The 16996-nt window shown below is 39.0% G+C and overlaps 1 protein-coding gene across 3 annotated transcripts in view; it reads left to right on the top strand.

Moving 5' to 3' along the window:
* Positions 1 to 16996, top strand: part of unkl (unk like zinc finger) — a 114106-nt gene that overhangs the window by 55344 nt on the left and 41766 nt on the right. For all 3 annotated transcript variants that reach the window (XM_051933966.1, XM_051933965.1, XM_051933964.1), the window contains one exon: positions 5203 to 5336. In XM_051933966.1, coding sequence (XP_051789926.1) covers positions 5203 to 5336 — 134 coding nt within the window. The remainder of the gene's footprint in view (positions 1 to 5202; positions 5337 to 16996) is intronic.

Raw genomic sequence — 16996 nt, 5'->3', positions numbered from 1 at the left:
GAACCGTTTGCGAGGGGTATCCAATGGTCTTACAGTTGGTGAGCGGGTCTCTGTTAGTTGCTCTTGCGAGGTTCAGTCTCTCCCTGTGCATTTCCTGTGCTACACACACACACAGGCAGTGAGAGTTAGAGAGCCGCACACACACAGGCAGGGCCAGAGAGAGAGAGAGCCGCGCACACACACAGGCAGCGCTAGAGAGAGGGCTGGACTCATAAGGTAGGAAGGCAGTTAAAGAATGCACTGGGCTTGATTTTGTTTTCACTTCTGTTTACAGCGATCGGTTCGTAGTGTGCATTTCTGAAATGTTACTTTTCGTGGTGGTTTATTAAATTATGGATTTTTTCAAATGTTCATTTTTTGTTGCTATAGCGCAAACTATTGCAGTGTTAGTTTTCTCTGTTGTTCAAGGTTTTCTCAGTGTTAGTCAGTGTTTTTACATCCATCCATCCATTTTCCAACCTGCTGAATCCGAACACAGGGTCACGGGGGTCTGCTGGAGCCAATCCCAGCCAACACAGGGCACAAGGCAGGAACCAATCCCGGGCAGGGTGCCAACCCACCGCAGGACACACACAAACACACCCACACACCAAGCACACACTAGGGCCAATTTAGAATCACCAATCCACCTAACCTGCATGTCTTTGGACTGTGGGAGGAAACCGGAGTACCCGGAGGAAACCCACACAGACACGGGGAGAACATGCAAACTCCACGCAGGGAGGACCTGGGAAGCGAACCCAGGTCTCCCAACTGCAAGGCAGCAGCGCTACCCACTGCGCCACCGTGCCGCCCATGTTTTTACATTTAGTTTACTATTATGCAGTGCATTCTGTGGTTTAATTAACTATATTTGTGCTTAAAAACTTACAAAAATATATATTTACATACAGTTCATATGGTCTGGAACGGATTAATTGTATTTCCATACAATCCTATTGGAGAAATTGCTTCGGTTCACAACCAAATTGGTTTACGACCAGAGTTTTGGAACGAATTATGGTCGTGAACCGAGGTTCCACCGCATTCTTTTCGGTTATGATGCACGACCACGTCCACCATCGCAAACTGTTTTACACGCCATGGTCTTAGAGTTGGTGGGCGGGTCTCCGTGAATTGCTCTTGCGAGCGGGCACATGACCAGATGGTGTGTATGCTTCGAGAACGAGGGTGGACGTGGCAGGACCATCTAAGAAGAGGCATGTTTGTCGCGGATGTGAATCGCTGTATACAGCATGTAAAACAGTTTGCGAGGGGTATCCCATGGTCTTAGCAGTGTCTATGCTTCGATGTGAATCGCTGTATGCAGCGTGTAAAACACTGTATTGTATGTTGCCCTCTCCAGAGTAACATCTTTTCATTCACCTACAGTCGTATCCTCAAAACCAACCCCATTTGGACAACTATGTCTTTCAGGAAGTGTTCACCCATCAATACATAATTATGCGGCGTATGCTACGCCGCGGGTTGGCTAGTATATTATTAATTTCTTCTATAAGGAGCCACCGACCCCTAGACCGCCTGAACGCCCCCCAAATGCTTCTGAACCCACTATTGCCCCCCTAGAAGGCTTCAGTGCCCACTGGGGGTGGTACCGCCCACTTTGGGAACCTATGGTGTAGACTAATGGGCAAAAATGGCAAATTTATTGATTTAAAGCAGCATTTACAGCACAAGAAGGTGTGCAGAAAGTAAAGAGTCTGCTCTCTGGATCCACTGTATCCTTCACAGCTTTTCACTTTTTATGAAGTCTTAATATGTATTCTGTATGGCTGTTTTCTGGACCTGTCCTTGCAGTCATGTACCAAAATTAAATAATAACCTAAATTTCTTTTCATGTTTTTTACTAAAACATTAAAGAATTCCATTTGTTGCTTAATTATTACAGTAATCCAGCACATTGCAAATGTACTGTTGGGGCCATTATGCATAGACATAGAAGTTTGCTTTCTCCTTGCTGCAACTTGCCTTGTTGCTGCAAAACCATCCAGTGTCACTGCGGTCTTATTTTTCTAGTGCTATTTTTTACTCTTCTTGCAGTTTCTAAAAAAACTGGCAGATGGTGAATTGCTTCCTGTGAGAAGACTTCACAGTAACTTGTACAGGTTTATTGTGAGGACTCTTACCATTGTTTTTTCCCCTTGTGTACAATGGCAGATCCATATTACTAAACGAGAATGGTAAACCGGATGGACGCAGGGACTTCCGGCCATGGGCCTTGGACGCAAAAGACGTACTGCGCAGGCGCCCCCACAAACCACCCCCCCCCCCCCTCCAAGCAACGGAAACCGGATGGAAAGCAACGTAAAATAAGAAATGAGGCGCCGCGCCCATAGCACACAGAAAAAGGAGTCAGACGCCGGCACGAAGCCCATGACACACAAAACGGAACACACACAAAGAAGAGGATTGAGACCCACGACACACAAAGCCCCCCTCCATTAACTGAAATAAGAAATGAGGCGACGCGCCCCTAGAACACCAAAAAGAAAGGAGTCAGACGCAAGCGCCAAATAGCACACGAAACGATTACACTGATGCACTATTAACCGTTCAACCACAGAAAAGGCTCCATATCAAACATACAAAAACGGGCAAGGCTCAATACAAACAATGAACGCCGTAAACTGCAACGGGCTTCTCACACACCACAGGCAAATCGATTACAGCTCCAGAATAGCACGTCCCAAATCCTGCACATACAACGACGCGCCTCTCAAACGGCACAAGCAAAAGATACACGTCAAGGACATCAACGACAGACACCTGCTAAACGATTGCCCCAGTTAGCTGACAACGCGTTCAATAATAAGATAGATAGATAGATAGATAGATAGATAGATAGATAGATAGATAGATAGATAGATAGATAGATACATAAGTCCACTATTCATGAAAATTCATTGGGATTAATGAATGTCATTTGCAATCATTGTCATTCACTTAACTTCCCTGAAGAAACAAATGGCAATACAAGTAATGAATTTACACGTTGTTGTCAAAAGGGTCATATTAGACTGCCTCCTTTACATTCATATCCTGCATATCTACAGAAGCTTCTAACTAACGAAGTACCTGAAAGTAAAAACTTTATGAACTGCATTACATCCTACAATAGTTCATTTGCTTTTGCATCTACCGGAGTAAATATCAGGCCACCAAAAGGCAATGGCCCATACTGCTTTCGCGTATATGGACAAATATTACATCGCATTGGAACAGTGCACCCTGAAACAAATCAAGAACGCACATATGCATAAATCACGTCGGCACCTACAACGCGCTTCTGAAACCGCGGAAGAAAAAATGTCTCGGCTCCAAAAACATATGTCACTCCTTATTCAAAATACCGGTCCCAATCACAGAAACATTGGTATCCACTATGAAAATGAACAGTAACAATGCACGTGACATCCGTCTTGCCACACTATTAATTATAGATGAATGTACAATGGCATCCAGTCACTTACTCAACACCATTAATAAACTTCTACAAACGTTGATGAATAATAATATTCCCTTTGGAGGAAAGGTACTTTTATTAGGAGGAGATTTTAGACAGGGCTTAGCTATTGCTCCACATGCCATGCGCTCAGCTATTGTTCAGTCCACCTTAAAATACGCAACGACGTCATACATAAACAACAAGAGACCGAACTACAATACATATACAGGCACGAGACCTCATTGGTGATAATACGAAGAAACGAACAGTCCGCATATTAACAGTGAGTGCGATCCTCCTTATTACTTATCCATATTCCTAACGATAAAGATCAAACAAGTCATCAATTCACGATCACGGGTACAAAAGTAGACGGCACGAGTAACGGGACCACAAACACGAACCCGCATCAAAAAAAAAAATTCACGTCGGTGCCTACAACGTGCTTCTAAAACTGCGGAACAAAAAATGTTACGCGGACAATTGGCATTGCTTTCAAAAGATACACTTGGTACAAACCATGCGATGTCCACATCCCGAATATAACAATTGCTTATTACAACTAGGACATGGTACACTCACCAATACAGATGTAATAATATCTGGGTGAAGTCCAATTCCTCAACCCTTTATATGCGACGACTTACTTACGGAGATATTTGGAACAGCGGTCTCATTACACCAAATACCCCTTTTAACACAACGAACTATATTATGTCCAAAAAATATTACTGTTGATCACATTAATAACCAGGTCATTTCATTACTTCCTGGAGAGGCACACCTCTTTCTAAGCTCTGACAAAGTTGACTCTGATGACGACAATGACCATCTTAATTTCCCCTTAGAATATTTGAACACTATTAACCCAGCCGGATTACCACAACACAATCTTAGCCTTAAAAACGGAACAATAATCATGCTATTAAGAAACCTTAACACTAAACAGGGTTTATGCAATGGTACACGTTTAGTCGTCTACACCATGACACACAATGTTATTCAAGCAACACTTCTTACAGGATCACATGATAACAATACTGTTCTAATTCCTAGAATTGACCTTACAAGTTCTGAACTGGAATTACCTTTTACACTTAAATGGAAACAATTCCCCATTAAACCTGCCTTTGCCATGACCATCAACAAATCACAAGGACAAACCATGGACAAGGTTGGCATCTACCTATCTGAGCCCGTTTTTGGACATGGACAACTTTATGTGGCCTTCTCACAAGTTCGATGTTCATCTGACGTTAAAGTAAGGTCATAAATGCTCCATGCCAAGGAAAACTCATTCAAGGACAACACACCATCTTTACTACTAATGTTGTTTACAAATAAATTTTCCAATAAACCTTTACACTGTGCCAAACACTTTATTGTTTGCTTCCTATCTGCGTCATCTACACCTTCACACTATGCTATATCTCATTCATACATCACGCTCTTTGTAATTTCCCAACACCAGGGGTTGGCGAGCGAAGCGAGCAGGGGGTGCAGCCCCCTAGTTATTCCTATCACTTAGTCTCTTTTAGTTGCAGTATTTTACAATTATAATTGTGCTATTTCACAAATGCATTGAATTATTTTACAGTTACACGTCTTCCTTGCATTTGGTAATATTACCAGGGCATGTTAGTTTCTTCTCCAGGGATAAGCAGAAAAAGATTCAGTGAGTCTCTTGTGGCTAATACAGAAACAGAAATCTATATACGGAATACAAAATGAAATTGTTACTTTGCATTCTTTTGCAGAGAGATTCAAGCACAGGAAGCTTTACAAAATGGGCAGCTTGGTGCAGGAGAAGGTATTCCCGATCTTCAACCTGGTGTGTTAGCAAGTCAAGCAATGATTGAAAAAACACTCACAGAGGATCCAAGGTGGCAAGGTAATTCACTAATGGTGCTCTAACAAAATACAAGTAAAAGTTTTACATGTCGTATTAACAGTGTAGGATGATGATGACTTCTTGAATTTACATAATAAAATGGGTATTAGCAAAGTCTCAAACTGTCATAGACACTATGCAAAGAATGTTCAAAGTCTGTGTGTACAGTATAATCAAAATTCTTTTTTTGTTTTCATTTTTACCTGTTCAGGATTACTAATGTAGGTTAATCCTCACCTTATCTTCAAATAATTGATATCTTGCTTTATTTGCAGTTTTATTTTCTGTGGGTTTTGTGTGTGAGGAAATGAAATAAATCAGAGAGGAGATTGTCAAATTACATTTGTAGACTGAAAGATTGTCTGTTTTTCTCTTTTATAAAGCAGGGGTTTTGGACTCAAGGCCCAGGTACCAGTTCTTGTCCTTTAGACTTTTTAAAGTGGCCTGTTTCATCCATTTTTAAGACTGTTAGTTTTCTCAGAGACCCCCTTTTAACCAGCTTTTCATATATCAATTGTAACTGTATATAGTTTTGCCAGATTACATTAATACCCAATATTAAAGTGCCTCTCTGTTTACTCACATTTATCTGTACAGCACTGCAAATTATAGCCACTAATGTGTAGTTACAATAAAAACTGACCCCACAAGAAAAAGTGAAGAGAGGGTGACATGCCTCACTTCCGTAAAGAATGCTAGTGTTTTAGCATATACCAAAGAAGTGATAGCTTCATGAAGGAGACAATAGCTTAATTTCAAACACACCACAGCTGCCAGTCCACTCACTCCTTTACGCTGCACAGGTGTCAGTTTCACACATACCAAATTTACCAATCCACTCATTTATTAAAACTGCACAGGTGTCAGAGCTGGCCACTCTCCCATGGAATATCTGACTTCTGTAGTAACCCTTCACAACTTTTTTTTTTTTTTTTTTTTTGCCTTTCCCACTGATTTGATTGTTGTATATGAATAGAAGAACCGTTTGCATTTCCACTAATGTTAAATGCAATCTTTGAATAGGTAATCCACATGAAGCTAAGCAATGTTCATACCTGGCCAGTACCTGGATGAGAGATCAACCAGGAAAAGCTTGGGTTGCTGCTGGAAGGGGGTGTTGGCAAGGCCTGCAGGGGGCACTTACTCTGTGGTTTTGTGTGTGGATCCCAATGTCCCAGTTCATTGACGGTGACACTGTGCTGTAAAAATAGCGGCGTCCTTTGGATGAGACTTAAAATCGAGGTCCTAACTCTTTCTGTTCAGAAAAGATCCCTGGGCATCCTTTATACAGAGTAGGGTATATCTCGATGTCTTGGCTAAATTACCCACTATGACCTAGTCAATCTGGCCCCCTAATCATCCCCATGCCTCTAACTGGCTAACTATCTCTCTCACCCCTTCACCACCTAACCGTTAATGTGTGGTGAGCGAAATGACATAATAATGGTTGCTGTCACATCATCCAGGTGGATGCTGCACATTAGTGGTGGTTGAAGTTGCTCGCCAAGCATCTAAAGCGCTTGAGTAGTGAGAAAAATGCTATATAAATGTAAAGAATTATTAGGAATTATTGTTACATGTGATTAAAGTCTGTTTATGACCAACTCCAAATGTGGTGATACATCACCAGTGTGCTAAACACTCATTTGCTTTTTTATTATTATTTTTTTTATATATGTTTTAAGTTCCTTCTGATCTTGGTACATGATGATGCATGTGTAAACATATTACTTTAGCTAAAAATTCTGACGTGTTCCCACTCAAATGTATGTGTTGATGTCACTTATTTACTCAGTGCTGATTTTTTTGTGTCAGTGGCTGCTGACAACATTTCTCACATTTGGCAGTGGCCAAGAAAGAAAATTTTATAAAGATGAAAGTTTTTGGCTCAGTTATGCTTAGGCCACAGTAACAGGTATTTAGATTTTTTTTTTTTTTTACTTATTTAGATAACTATTTAGGCTTCCCGAAAAGGCAATAAACAGAAAAACTGTATCAGGATTTGAACAGCAGACCTCTCATATCCAAAAAATCATTTTGGATTTCATTTTCAGAGGTCCTTAACAACATGTGGGAATGTGCAGATAATTTAAGTATTTTTCATTTTATTCTACATTGTCCCTTCTTTCTCAAAAAGCAAACCTTTCTTTTCTTATGCAAATCTTTCATGTTTATTTTCCATCCTAAACACATCCTAAAATAAATCATTGAGTTTTCAATCAGTAAGTTATCAAAGTGGCAAACTTTTTTTTCATATCAAATGACAATGTCCTATCTCATGCTGCTGAACAATGTTGATTCTCCATGGCCAAAAGAGTGTACCACTATTACATCCCTACAGAAGATGGCAAACTCAAAGTCAGCTGGGTATCTAGTGAAGACAGTCAATTGACTGTCCAAATATTCACCACTGAAGCAGCAGCTGAGATTCCCTTGCGTCCCTCACATTAGACCAGTGTCCTATTGGAGGCTTTGTTGGATGCATGTGTGATGAAAAATGTTTGATTGTGGTGATTTGTGACAAGAGTGAAGCAGAACCAGACATCCTGATATGTTTCATGCATCCAAGCTATTTTGAACATTTTTCTACTGGACACCTAGAGACAATATTTGTTGGGTTCTATTACAGTGTGCCATTACACTGCTTAGTGCACCTGCAACGGTTAGTGGAAAGCAGTACCATTTTGATTTCAAAGACAAAGATGCCCTACAATCTGCAGTTCGATTGAAACAGATATGAAATGGGTCACATTCAAGCTGGTGCAATTCCAAGATGTTAACATTTCATTATAACTAGCGTTGGGTTTAATGATAAATCAAGCAGCTGTTGTTCATGTGTTGTGCTTAATGTGCCTTTGATTTTTTTTTCTCATTAATCCTATACCCAAGTTAGTGACTATCATTTCTGAGAAATGCTGAATTTAACCCATGTTTAGAATGGAAAATAAAAATGAAAGATTCACATAACAAAAGTAAGACACGTTTTTTGAGAAAGAGAGGACCATTTAGGATACAGGAAAAAGAATTGTAAAAATGTCTGGACATTCCCACAGTGCTTTAAGCTGGTCTGAAAATGAGACCCAAAATTCATTTTTCACATTTGAGAGGTCTACTTGTGAAACCCTGATGCAGTTTCTTGTTTGTTTATAACCTATTGAAAAACCCTGTGTAGGTATCTAAACATGGAAAAAAATTTCAGCAGGCTGCATCAATCAGTTAAAAGTATACTTTATGAAAGGATAAACCAGGCAAAGCCAGAGATGCAATTTTTATTTATTTATTTATTTTCATTTTGAAGGTCTGCTCAAATATTTTTATTTTGTTATGTACTATACCTATAAAGGTACCATTATGGAAAATTTGAGCCTGCCAGGTGGTTTAGTTCTTGAGATTTTGTTTTGTGAAACTTATGTAGAAGTAAAGCTGTGTCATATCTGACACCCTCTCCCCTTACAAAACTGTCTGTATCTTGGAAAGTATGGATCTTACATCAAAGTAATTTTACAGGGTGTATCCTCAGTAACACGGGTACACCAGATATGTTTTCTTTTTTGAGAATTTTTTGAGACCGAGGAGCATGAGGTTTCTGGAAAATTGTTTGATTTGACATGAAATTACCCTTTTTTATTTTATGTTTCATCCTGATGTAGCTGTTGACAATTTCATGTCCTTGTGTAATAACATGGCGAGTCATGTTTCTTTCTGATCAGAATGTGCTGCAAAGCACATAATAGAGATGGGATAATGTTTGTCACAGTTCGCTAAATGGTTTGTTAAAAGGCTGCTTTTCTAATTGCAAGCAACTGCTATTGGATAATCCCACAGCTATGTCTTTTATGTTTCTACACCTGCTCACTCTGACAGTCCCTTTGACTGCTTCTCCCCATTCTCACAGATATCTATGACTGCTTCTACACGTTCTCACAGATACTGCTCCCACTCACTTGTTCAATGAGGTAATATGCAGAATGCAGTGTCAACAAAGTAATGAGCAAGCTACACAAGGCCTTTACTAGCTACAAAATCACAGGCATGAATACAAGTTCCATACATATCACTACATTGTACAAGAAAAAAAAAACAAAAAAAAACAGTGTTACATTTATGGTAAAAAACTGGGAGCTACGGTTGCCAGATTTTGCCATCAAAAATAAGGTGACAATATTTTTACGTCTGTGGTATAACTTTATTGTAAATAACCGTTCTTTCTTTACAGCACATTACAATAGAATTGAATGTCTAACCATAAGCTGAAATCCATTCACTGTAATAAATATGCCAATCATTAAACCATCAAAAAATGCTGTCAAAAACGTAGACCAGGGTGTGGGAGTGCTGTGTTGTCTGATGGCTCAGGAGGGGTGTTGCATGCTACACTGACAGGTGGCAAAACCGGGATGTTAAGTGCTGTGCTGTTGTTCGGTGTGGCAGGTGTGATCAGTGCTGGTCAGCTGTAGGCAAGCAGGCAAACCTCCTGGTGTGGAGATGAAGATGTACCGGTTTCTTTGCTGTTTTCATTTACTAAAGTGGCACTGCAAACCCCGTTCCAGGTCTGGATATCAGCTTTGAGGCTCTCCCTTCACCGCCGCTTCACAACACCTCTACGATCTGCCTTGTCCTTTGCATGCGCATTTTTACTACTGGCCCTGCTTCTCACGGCCCATTTGGGGTCAGTGGCAACTTCATCTAACACACTTTTCTCCAGTTTCATGAGCCTGAAACTTCTCTGGTGTCTTCTAAGGTTCCGGCAAAGTGGACAAAGAAGCGGTGTTGGAGCTTCAGATGTGTCAGTCTCTCAGCTGTCGCCAGATTATGAATGTCAGCCTCGAGGCTCTCCAGCACCTCCGCCTAAGAACCATTATGGTGCTCGGTGCTATTGGTACGATATAATACTACAAAAATACAAAGCGTCCCATTTCCACTTCAATGTAAATAAATGTAAACTATGATATAATAAAAGCAAATTTGTGTCATGTTAGATATTATAGTAATATTTTGTGAGACAGTTTTGCTGTGAAGCTCGAAGTATGGGGGTGAAAAAATCAAAATCACATGAATTAAACACTGTTGAAGTGAGAAGTTTTCTATTGATCGAATTGGCTTTACAGCTACAAAGGACAAAAAAAATTGTCAAAAATTGCCAGGCCCTGCCCATTGATTCTCTCTATTTGGTTGTTGAGAACTTGAAAATGCAAAGTGAAAAATGAAAATTCAATGAGCAGCAGGTGATGGCAGTGTTTATTTGCGTTGTACTTTATATTTTTGCAGCTTCATTGTGGTTCAGGCTGAAAATGAAATTCCAAATGGTGTTAATTTTAATTTTTGCAGCATTCTTGAGCGCCGACTTTGAAAATGAAATTGCAAAAGAGAGATTACATTTTCATTTTATAATTTTAACTTTCATTTCCTTTTTTATAGAAAATACCTCCCATATAGATGCAGTAAACAGCTATTTAACAAAGTTTAGTTCTCTAATAGTAGAAACTTTTCAGTAGTCTGGAAGTGTGCATCTTAATAGAACTATAATTCCTTCCAGAAAGCAGCAGAGTAAGAAACTGGTGGCCTAGGTGAAATGAATTCCTGATGAATTTTTTGGCTTTTTGTAAATATCGAGTTCTGTGTGTGTCCTCTTGTGAAAGAAACTGGGTGTTGGATTTTTTGTTGTGCTGATTTGATGACTCTGAAGAGACTTTTTGTCAGCTACTGAGCAGCCAGCATACCATAACATTCCAAGATGCCACAGTTAAGTATGCTTTCCACTGAGCAGTGATCGGACACTAACAGCTGCTTGGACATGCTAGACTTCCTCAGCATCCTTAAGAAGTAGAGCCTCTTCTGTGCCTTCTTCACCAGCGAAGATTTGTTAACTAACCGTAAGGTTTTGGGAGATGTGTGTGCCAAGGAATTTCTAGGCACTCTCTCAACTATGTTTCCTCTGATGTATAGAGGAGCAGGTTCCTCTTCCTGCCTCTTGAAGCTGATAATCCGCTCCTTTGTTTTGAAAGTATTGAGTGCCAGGTTGTTAATGAAGCACAGTTCAGACCGTTTGCTGACCTCATCTCTATAGGAAAACTCCTCATCTTTATGTATCCGTCCTACCATAGTGGTGTCATCTGCCATCTTAATGATTGAATTTGTGTTATATATTGGTACACAATCATAGGTATTTAAGGAATAAAGAGGACTCGGCACTTAGCCTTGTGGAGCTTCAGTGCTTAGAATCAGGGTCAGGGAGTGGGGGGGTCCCCATCCTAACAGTCTGTGGTCGGTTTGTTAAGTCGTTGCTCCATCTGCATGTGTGTTGATTGACACCCAGGATGAGCAGTTTGGTCACTGTCCTACTAGGGATGATCATGTTAAAGGTGGAACTGAAGTCCACAAATAACGTCTTCATACTGTATATGCCCACTGGTGTTCAAAGGGAGTCACATAAATAACATAGTCCACGATGATCCTCCCAGTATTTAAACATCCCCCAATTGTTATTACACTTGGGAATCCTCAGGTCTATGATACATTAAAGTTCAAGCCCTGAATTGTTTTTTTGATATTTATTAATGCCAGTACTAATTACTTGAGTGGTATTTGGGTAACCTCTTGATGAATATTACAGTATTTTAAAGCCATTAGTATTTTTATGTATTAAAATATAAAATATGTATAAAAATGACACAATATTGGTCATTTAAATATCAGAGGTGCTTTTAATAAAAGGCCATTGAATTGGATTTCTGTTTTTGCCTTGGTATCAAAAGGGTTTGGTATCAAATACAAAAATTCTCGTATTGTGACATCTGTATTGACATTATTTTCTAGCTTCTGAAATTGCAGCATAGTAGCCAATAACAAAACCCTAATCAATATGACAAATCACAAACCATTTTGGTAGGAATATTTTCTGCAAAAAAGTTTCTTCAGTTCTATTGTGTGTGACAGGCAGATTTATATCAGTTTACACATAAAGAAAATCAGTAATCATTCTCCTCAAGACAAATACATATTTTGTTAATTGTGCCTCCTAATCATATGTTACTAAATTAAATTGTTATCCATGCAACTTATTTTTTTGTCTTTATAACTAATATACACCTTGAAATAATCCTTGAGCCTTAGAAACATTTCCAAGGTGCAGTTATGATTAATTTTTACAGTATATTGAGGGTGAAGAGGAGCTTTAATATTGGAATATGCAGAGAATGTTCTCTTTTTTTAGTAAATCAACTGTATTTAATATTATTTGTGTTCCCAGCTTGTGTTTGATTTGATAGGATATATAGTGTATACATAAATGAATACTCTGATTACATTAACAGTGATTAACAGTGATAAACACAAGTTTTGCTGAAAAAGAGAAAAATATATTAAGTAACGATAATTCACTCCTTGATTAACCATGCATCAGATTTGTTATTTACATCTTTTATTTACTTATTTTTTTAAATAATCACTGAACACTTAACAGAATTTGTTTCAGCAAGGCAAAATACACATTATGCTTTTAAAATGATCATTGGAAACTGTAATTAACAGGTGGTATTACACTAGCATTAGCAAATGAATTAGTCAAATGTAAATGTGCAAAATGTCTGTGTATTTGTGACTTAATCCCTTTTGGACTCCCTGTATGCGTAATCCTGAGAGAACATTTTCTGTAGTGGTTAGGACCTCTAAACGTGAGTCATCTGACTTTTTTTAATCTTACATTTCACAGATGTTTCTTCATCCTAAAGGTGTGCTGCTTTTGAGATTGGTAGGTTTTTTCAGAAGAGGTTCTCCATTCAGAAATAGTAATATTGATTTTGAAGTGTATATATGTGCTCATTTCTTTTACTTCTAGAGTTTAAATTTCTTGTGTAGTTATTTTACTTCGTACTTGTACTGTATATGTGCTTTTGTTAAAGATGTAGTCAAAAGAAATTTAACAAAACATCCTCCTACAACACGTTGTGTGTCTTCTGTGGAAATGCTGCACTTTGAAGTGTATAGGATTCCATTTACTGTATACCAATTAAGTAGTGTGTATTTATTCTTCTGTGAAAAGCAAGAAAAAAACTGTTGCTTCACTATAAACACGCTTGTAGAATGTGGTGTACAGTTTTTGTTGCATTACAGTCTGGAAAGAAAATGGATTTTCTTGTAACAGACTTAACTATATTGTCCTAATTGTTGAAGAGAAATTAAAATTATATATAAAAACAATAAAATCTGAAAAGTTGTGAGTGCATATGTATTCATACCCTTTGATCTGAAACCCCTAAACAAGATCTTGTCCATCTAATTAACTTCAGAAGTTACATAGTAAGTTGAGTAGGGTCCACCTTTGTGCAATTCAAGTGTCACATGATCTGTCACATGATGTCTGTATAAATAAATCTGTGTAAAACTGAAGATTATTGACAGCTTTAGAAGATACTTCATTGATATACTTTCTGGTTGGGGTAATGTGTAGAGATTCCTAGTTGTGGAAGCTTGTGTTTAGCTTTAGTTAGGTCCTATTAAGCAAGACCAGAGTTTAATGATGCATAGTCTTTAACTGCTAGCACATGTAAAATGTGTTTTGATTTCTAGCTCCACCTCCTGTCACCTAAAAAAGCATTCATTATATGTGCCAGTCATGCACTGAAAGTTTCAGGTTCCCATGACCATGTGTGTGGTGTACAGAATATTTTGCAGTAAAAGAACGCATTTCCTTTAAGTCTTGTTGGAAGCTTGATGATGTGTTTATTTGAGGATTTGTAATTTAACAGCTTCTCTGGTTAAAAACACAATAATCCAATATTGTGTTTTTGTCACCATGTCATAAAACTGAAGAGTCAAATTGATTATGAACCTGTCTGTTCTGAAAATATTCTGCCCTTCTAAAGTTTATTTGAATTTTAAACTAATGTCAGGTATTACAAAAATGACTACATTAAATTAATTAACACTAAAACATGTTACAATGCCATTTTTATCTGACTTTTATTATCTGTATGGTAATCCATAAATAATTTTAATGTGAGATTTATTGTGCAAGTTTAAAACAGATTTTTGGCATGGTTACAGTTAACTGTTATATATATATATATATATATATATATATATATATATAATATAGTGCATCTGGAAAGTATTCACAGTACAGTGGAACCTCGGTTCACGACCATAATTCGTTCCAAACCTCTGGTCGTAAACCGAATTGGTCGTGAACCGAAGCAATTTCCCCCATAGGATTGTATGTAAATACAATTAATCCGTACCAGACCGTACGAACTGTATGTAAATGTATTTTTAAAAAAATTTTTAAGCACAAATATAGTTAATTACACCATAGAATGCACAGTGTAATAGTAAACTAATGTAAAAACATTGAATAACACTGACAAACACCCAGGCTCCCTGCTCAGCTGCTCTCTCTCTCTCTCTCTCTCTCTCTCTCTCTCTCTCTCTCTCTCTCTCTCTCTCTCTCTCTCTCTTACATTGCAGCAGTTCACGTCTGACCGAGAACAATGCAACACGTGCGGAAATCATCAGCGCGCACAAACCGAAAGGGAAACTGGCTTGTTCGTATACCGAGTGTGTGGTCGTGAACCGAGTCAAAAGTTTGGTGAACTTTTTGGTCGTAAACCGAGTTGTACGTGTACCGAGGCGTTCGTGAACCAAGGTTCCACTGTACATCACTTTTTCCACATTTTGTTATGTTACTGCCTTATTCCAAAATGGATTAAATTCATTTTTTTCCTCGGAATTCTACACACAATACCCCATAATGACAACGTGAAAAAGTTTACTTGAGGTTTTTGCAAATATATTAAAATTAAAAAAACTGAGAAATCACATGTACATAAGTATTCACAGTCTTTGCTCAATACTTTGTCGATGCACCTTTGGCAGCAATTACAGCCTCAAGTCTTTTTGAATATGATGTCACAAGTTTGGCACACCTATCCTTGGCCAGTTTCGCCCATTCCTCTTTGCAGCACCTCTCAAGCTCCATCAGGTTGGATGGGAAGTGTCGGTGCACAGCCATTTTAAGATCTCTCCAGAGATGTTCAATCGGATTCAAGTCTGGGCTCTGGCTGGGCCACTCAAGGACATTCACAGAGTTGTCCTGAAGCCACTCCTTTGATATCTTGGCTGTGTGCTTAGGGTCGTTGTCCTGCTGAAAGATGAACCGTCGCCCCAGTCTGAGGTCAAGAGCGCTCTGGAGCAGGTTTTCATCCAGGATGCCTCTGTACATTGCTGCAGTCATCTTTCCCTTTATCCTGACTAGTCTCCCAGACCCTGCCGCTGAAAAACATCCCCACAGCATGATGCTGCCACCACCATGCTTCACTGTAGGGATGGTATTGGCCTGGTGATGAACGGTGCCTGGTTTCCTCCAAACGTGACGCCTGGCATTCACACCAAAGAGTTCAATCTTTGTCTCATCAGACCAGAGAATTTTCTTTCTCATGGTCTGAGAGTCCTTCAGGTGCCTTTTGGCAAACTCCAGGCGGGCTGCCATGTGCCTTTTTACTAAGGAGTGGTTTCCGTCTGGCCACTCTACCATACAGGCCTGATTGGCCGGCCAGCTCTAGCAAGAGACCTGGTGGATTCCAACTTCTTCCACTTATGGATGATGGAGGCCACTGTGCTCATTGGGACCTTCAAAGCAGCAGAAATTTTTCTGTAACCTTACCCAGATTTGTGCCTCGAGACAATCCTGTCTCGGAGATCTACAGACAATTCCTTTGACTTCATGCTTGGTTTGTGCTCTGACATGAACTGTCAACTGCGGGACCTTATATAGACAGGTGTGTGCCTTTCCAAATCATGTCCAATCAACTGAATTTACCACAGGTGGACTCCAATTAAGCTGCAGAAACATCTCAAGGATGATCAGGGGAAACAGGATGCACCTGAGCTCAATTTTGAGCTTCATGACAAAGGCTGTGAATACTTATGTACATGTGCTTTCTCAATTTTATTATTTTTAATAAATTTGCAAAAATCTCAAGTAAACTTTTTTCACGTCATTATGGGGTGTTGTGTGTAGAATTCTGAGGAAAAAAATGAATTTAATCCATTTTGGAATAAGGCTGTGACATAACAAAATGTGGAAAAAGTGATGCACTGTGTGTGTGTATATATATATATATATATATATATATATATATATATATATATATATATATATATATATATATATTATATAATATATGGTTGAAATAGTTTACTGTCAAATAATGCAAAGAGTACGCGACACGTGTTTCGCCCTAACTCTGGGCTCATCAGGCGTACACACTCACTGCACTCCCTTACGGGAATCGAACCTAGGACGTCAGCGCTAGAGGCGAAGCCCCTAACGTTGCGCCACGGCATGTGGTTCGTTCATTTGACAGCATGTAGATTGGGGTAATTACATTCACGGCATTCGTAGTCTGAATCATAATCTGATTGTATGGGTGGTTACCTACCAGGTAACGCTTGTGGTTGGTCAGCAAGTTAGCTAACATCCGCCACGTGCCCTCTTTCGGTTGCGAGAAGCAGATCATAGAATGGTTGAAATAGTTTACTGTCAAATAATGCAAAGAGTACGCGACACGTGTTTCGCCTATATATAAGACTACAGACTTGTTCATTAACTCTTACACATTCTGTCTGTGCACTTTCAAGCAAACACAGCATTATGAATACAT

Source organism: Erpetoichthys calabaricus, chromosome 11, assembly GCF_900747795.2.
Source record: "Erpetoichthys calabaricus chromosome 11, fErpCal1.3, whole genome shotgun sequence".
In the NCBI taxonomy this organism is placed as follows: domain Eukaryota; kingdom Metazoa; phylum Chordata; class Cladistia; order Polypteriformes; family Polypteridae; genus Erpetoichthys; species Erpetoichthys calabaricus.
Note: the sequence above shows the minus strand (reverse complement) of the source record. Positions and strands in the feature narration are given on the sequence as shown.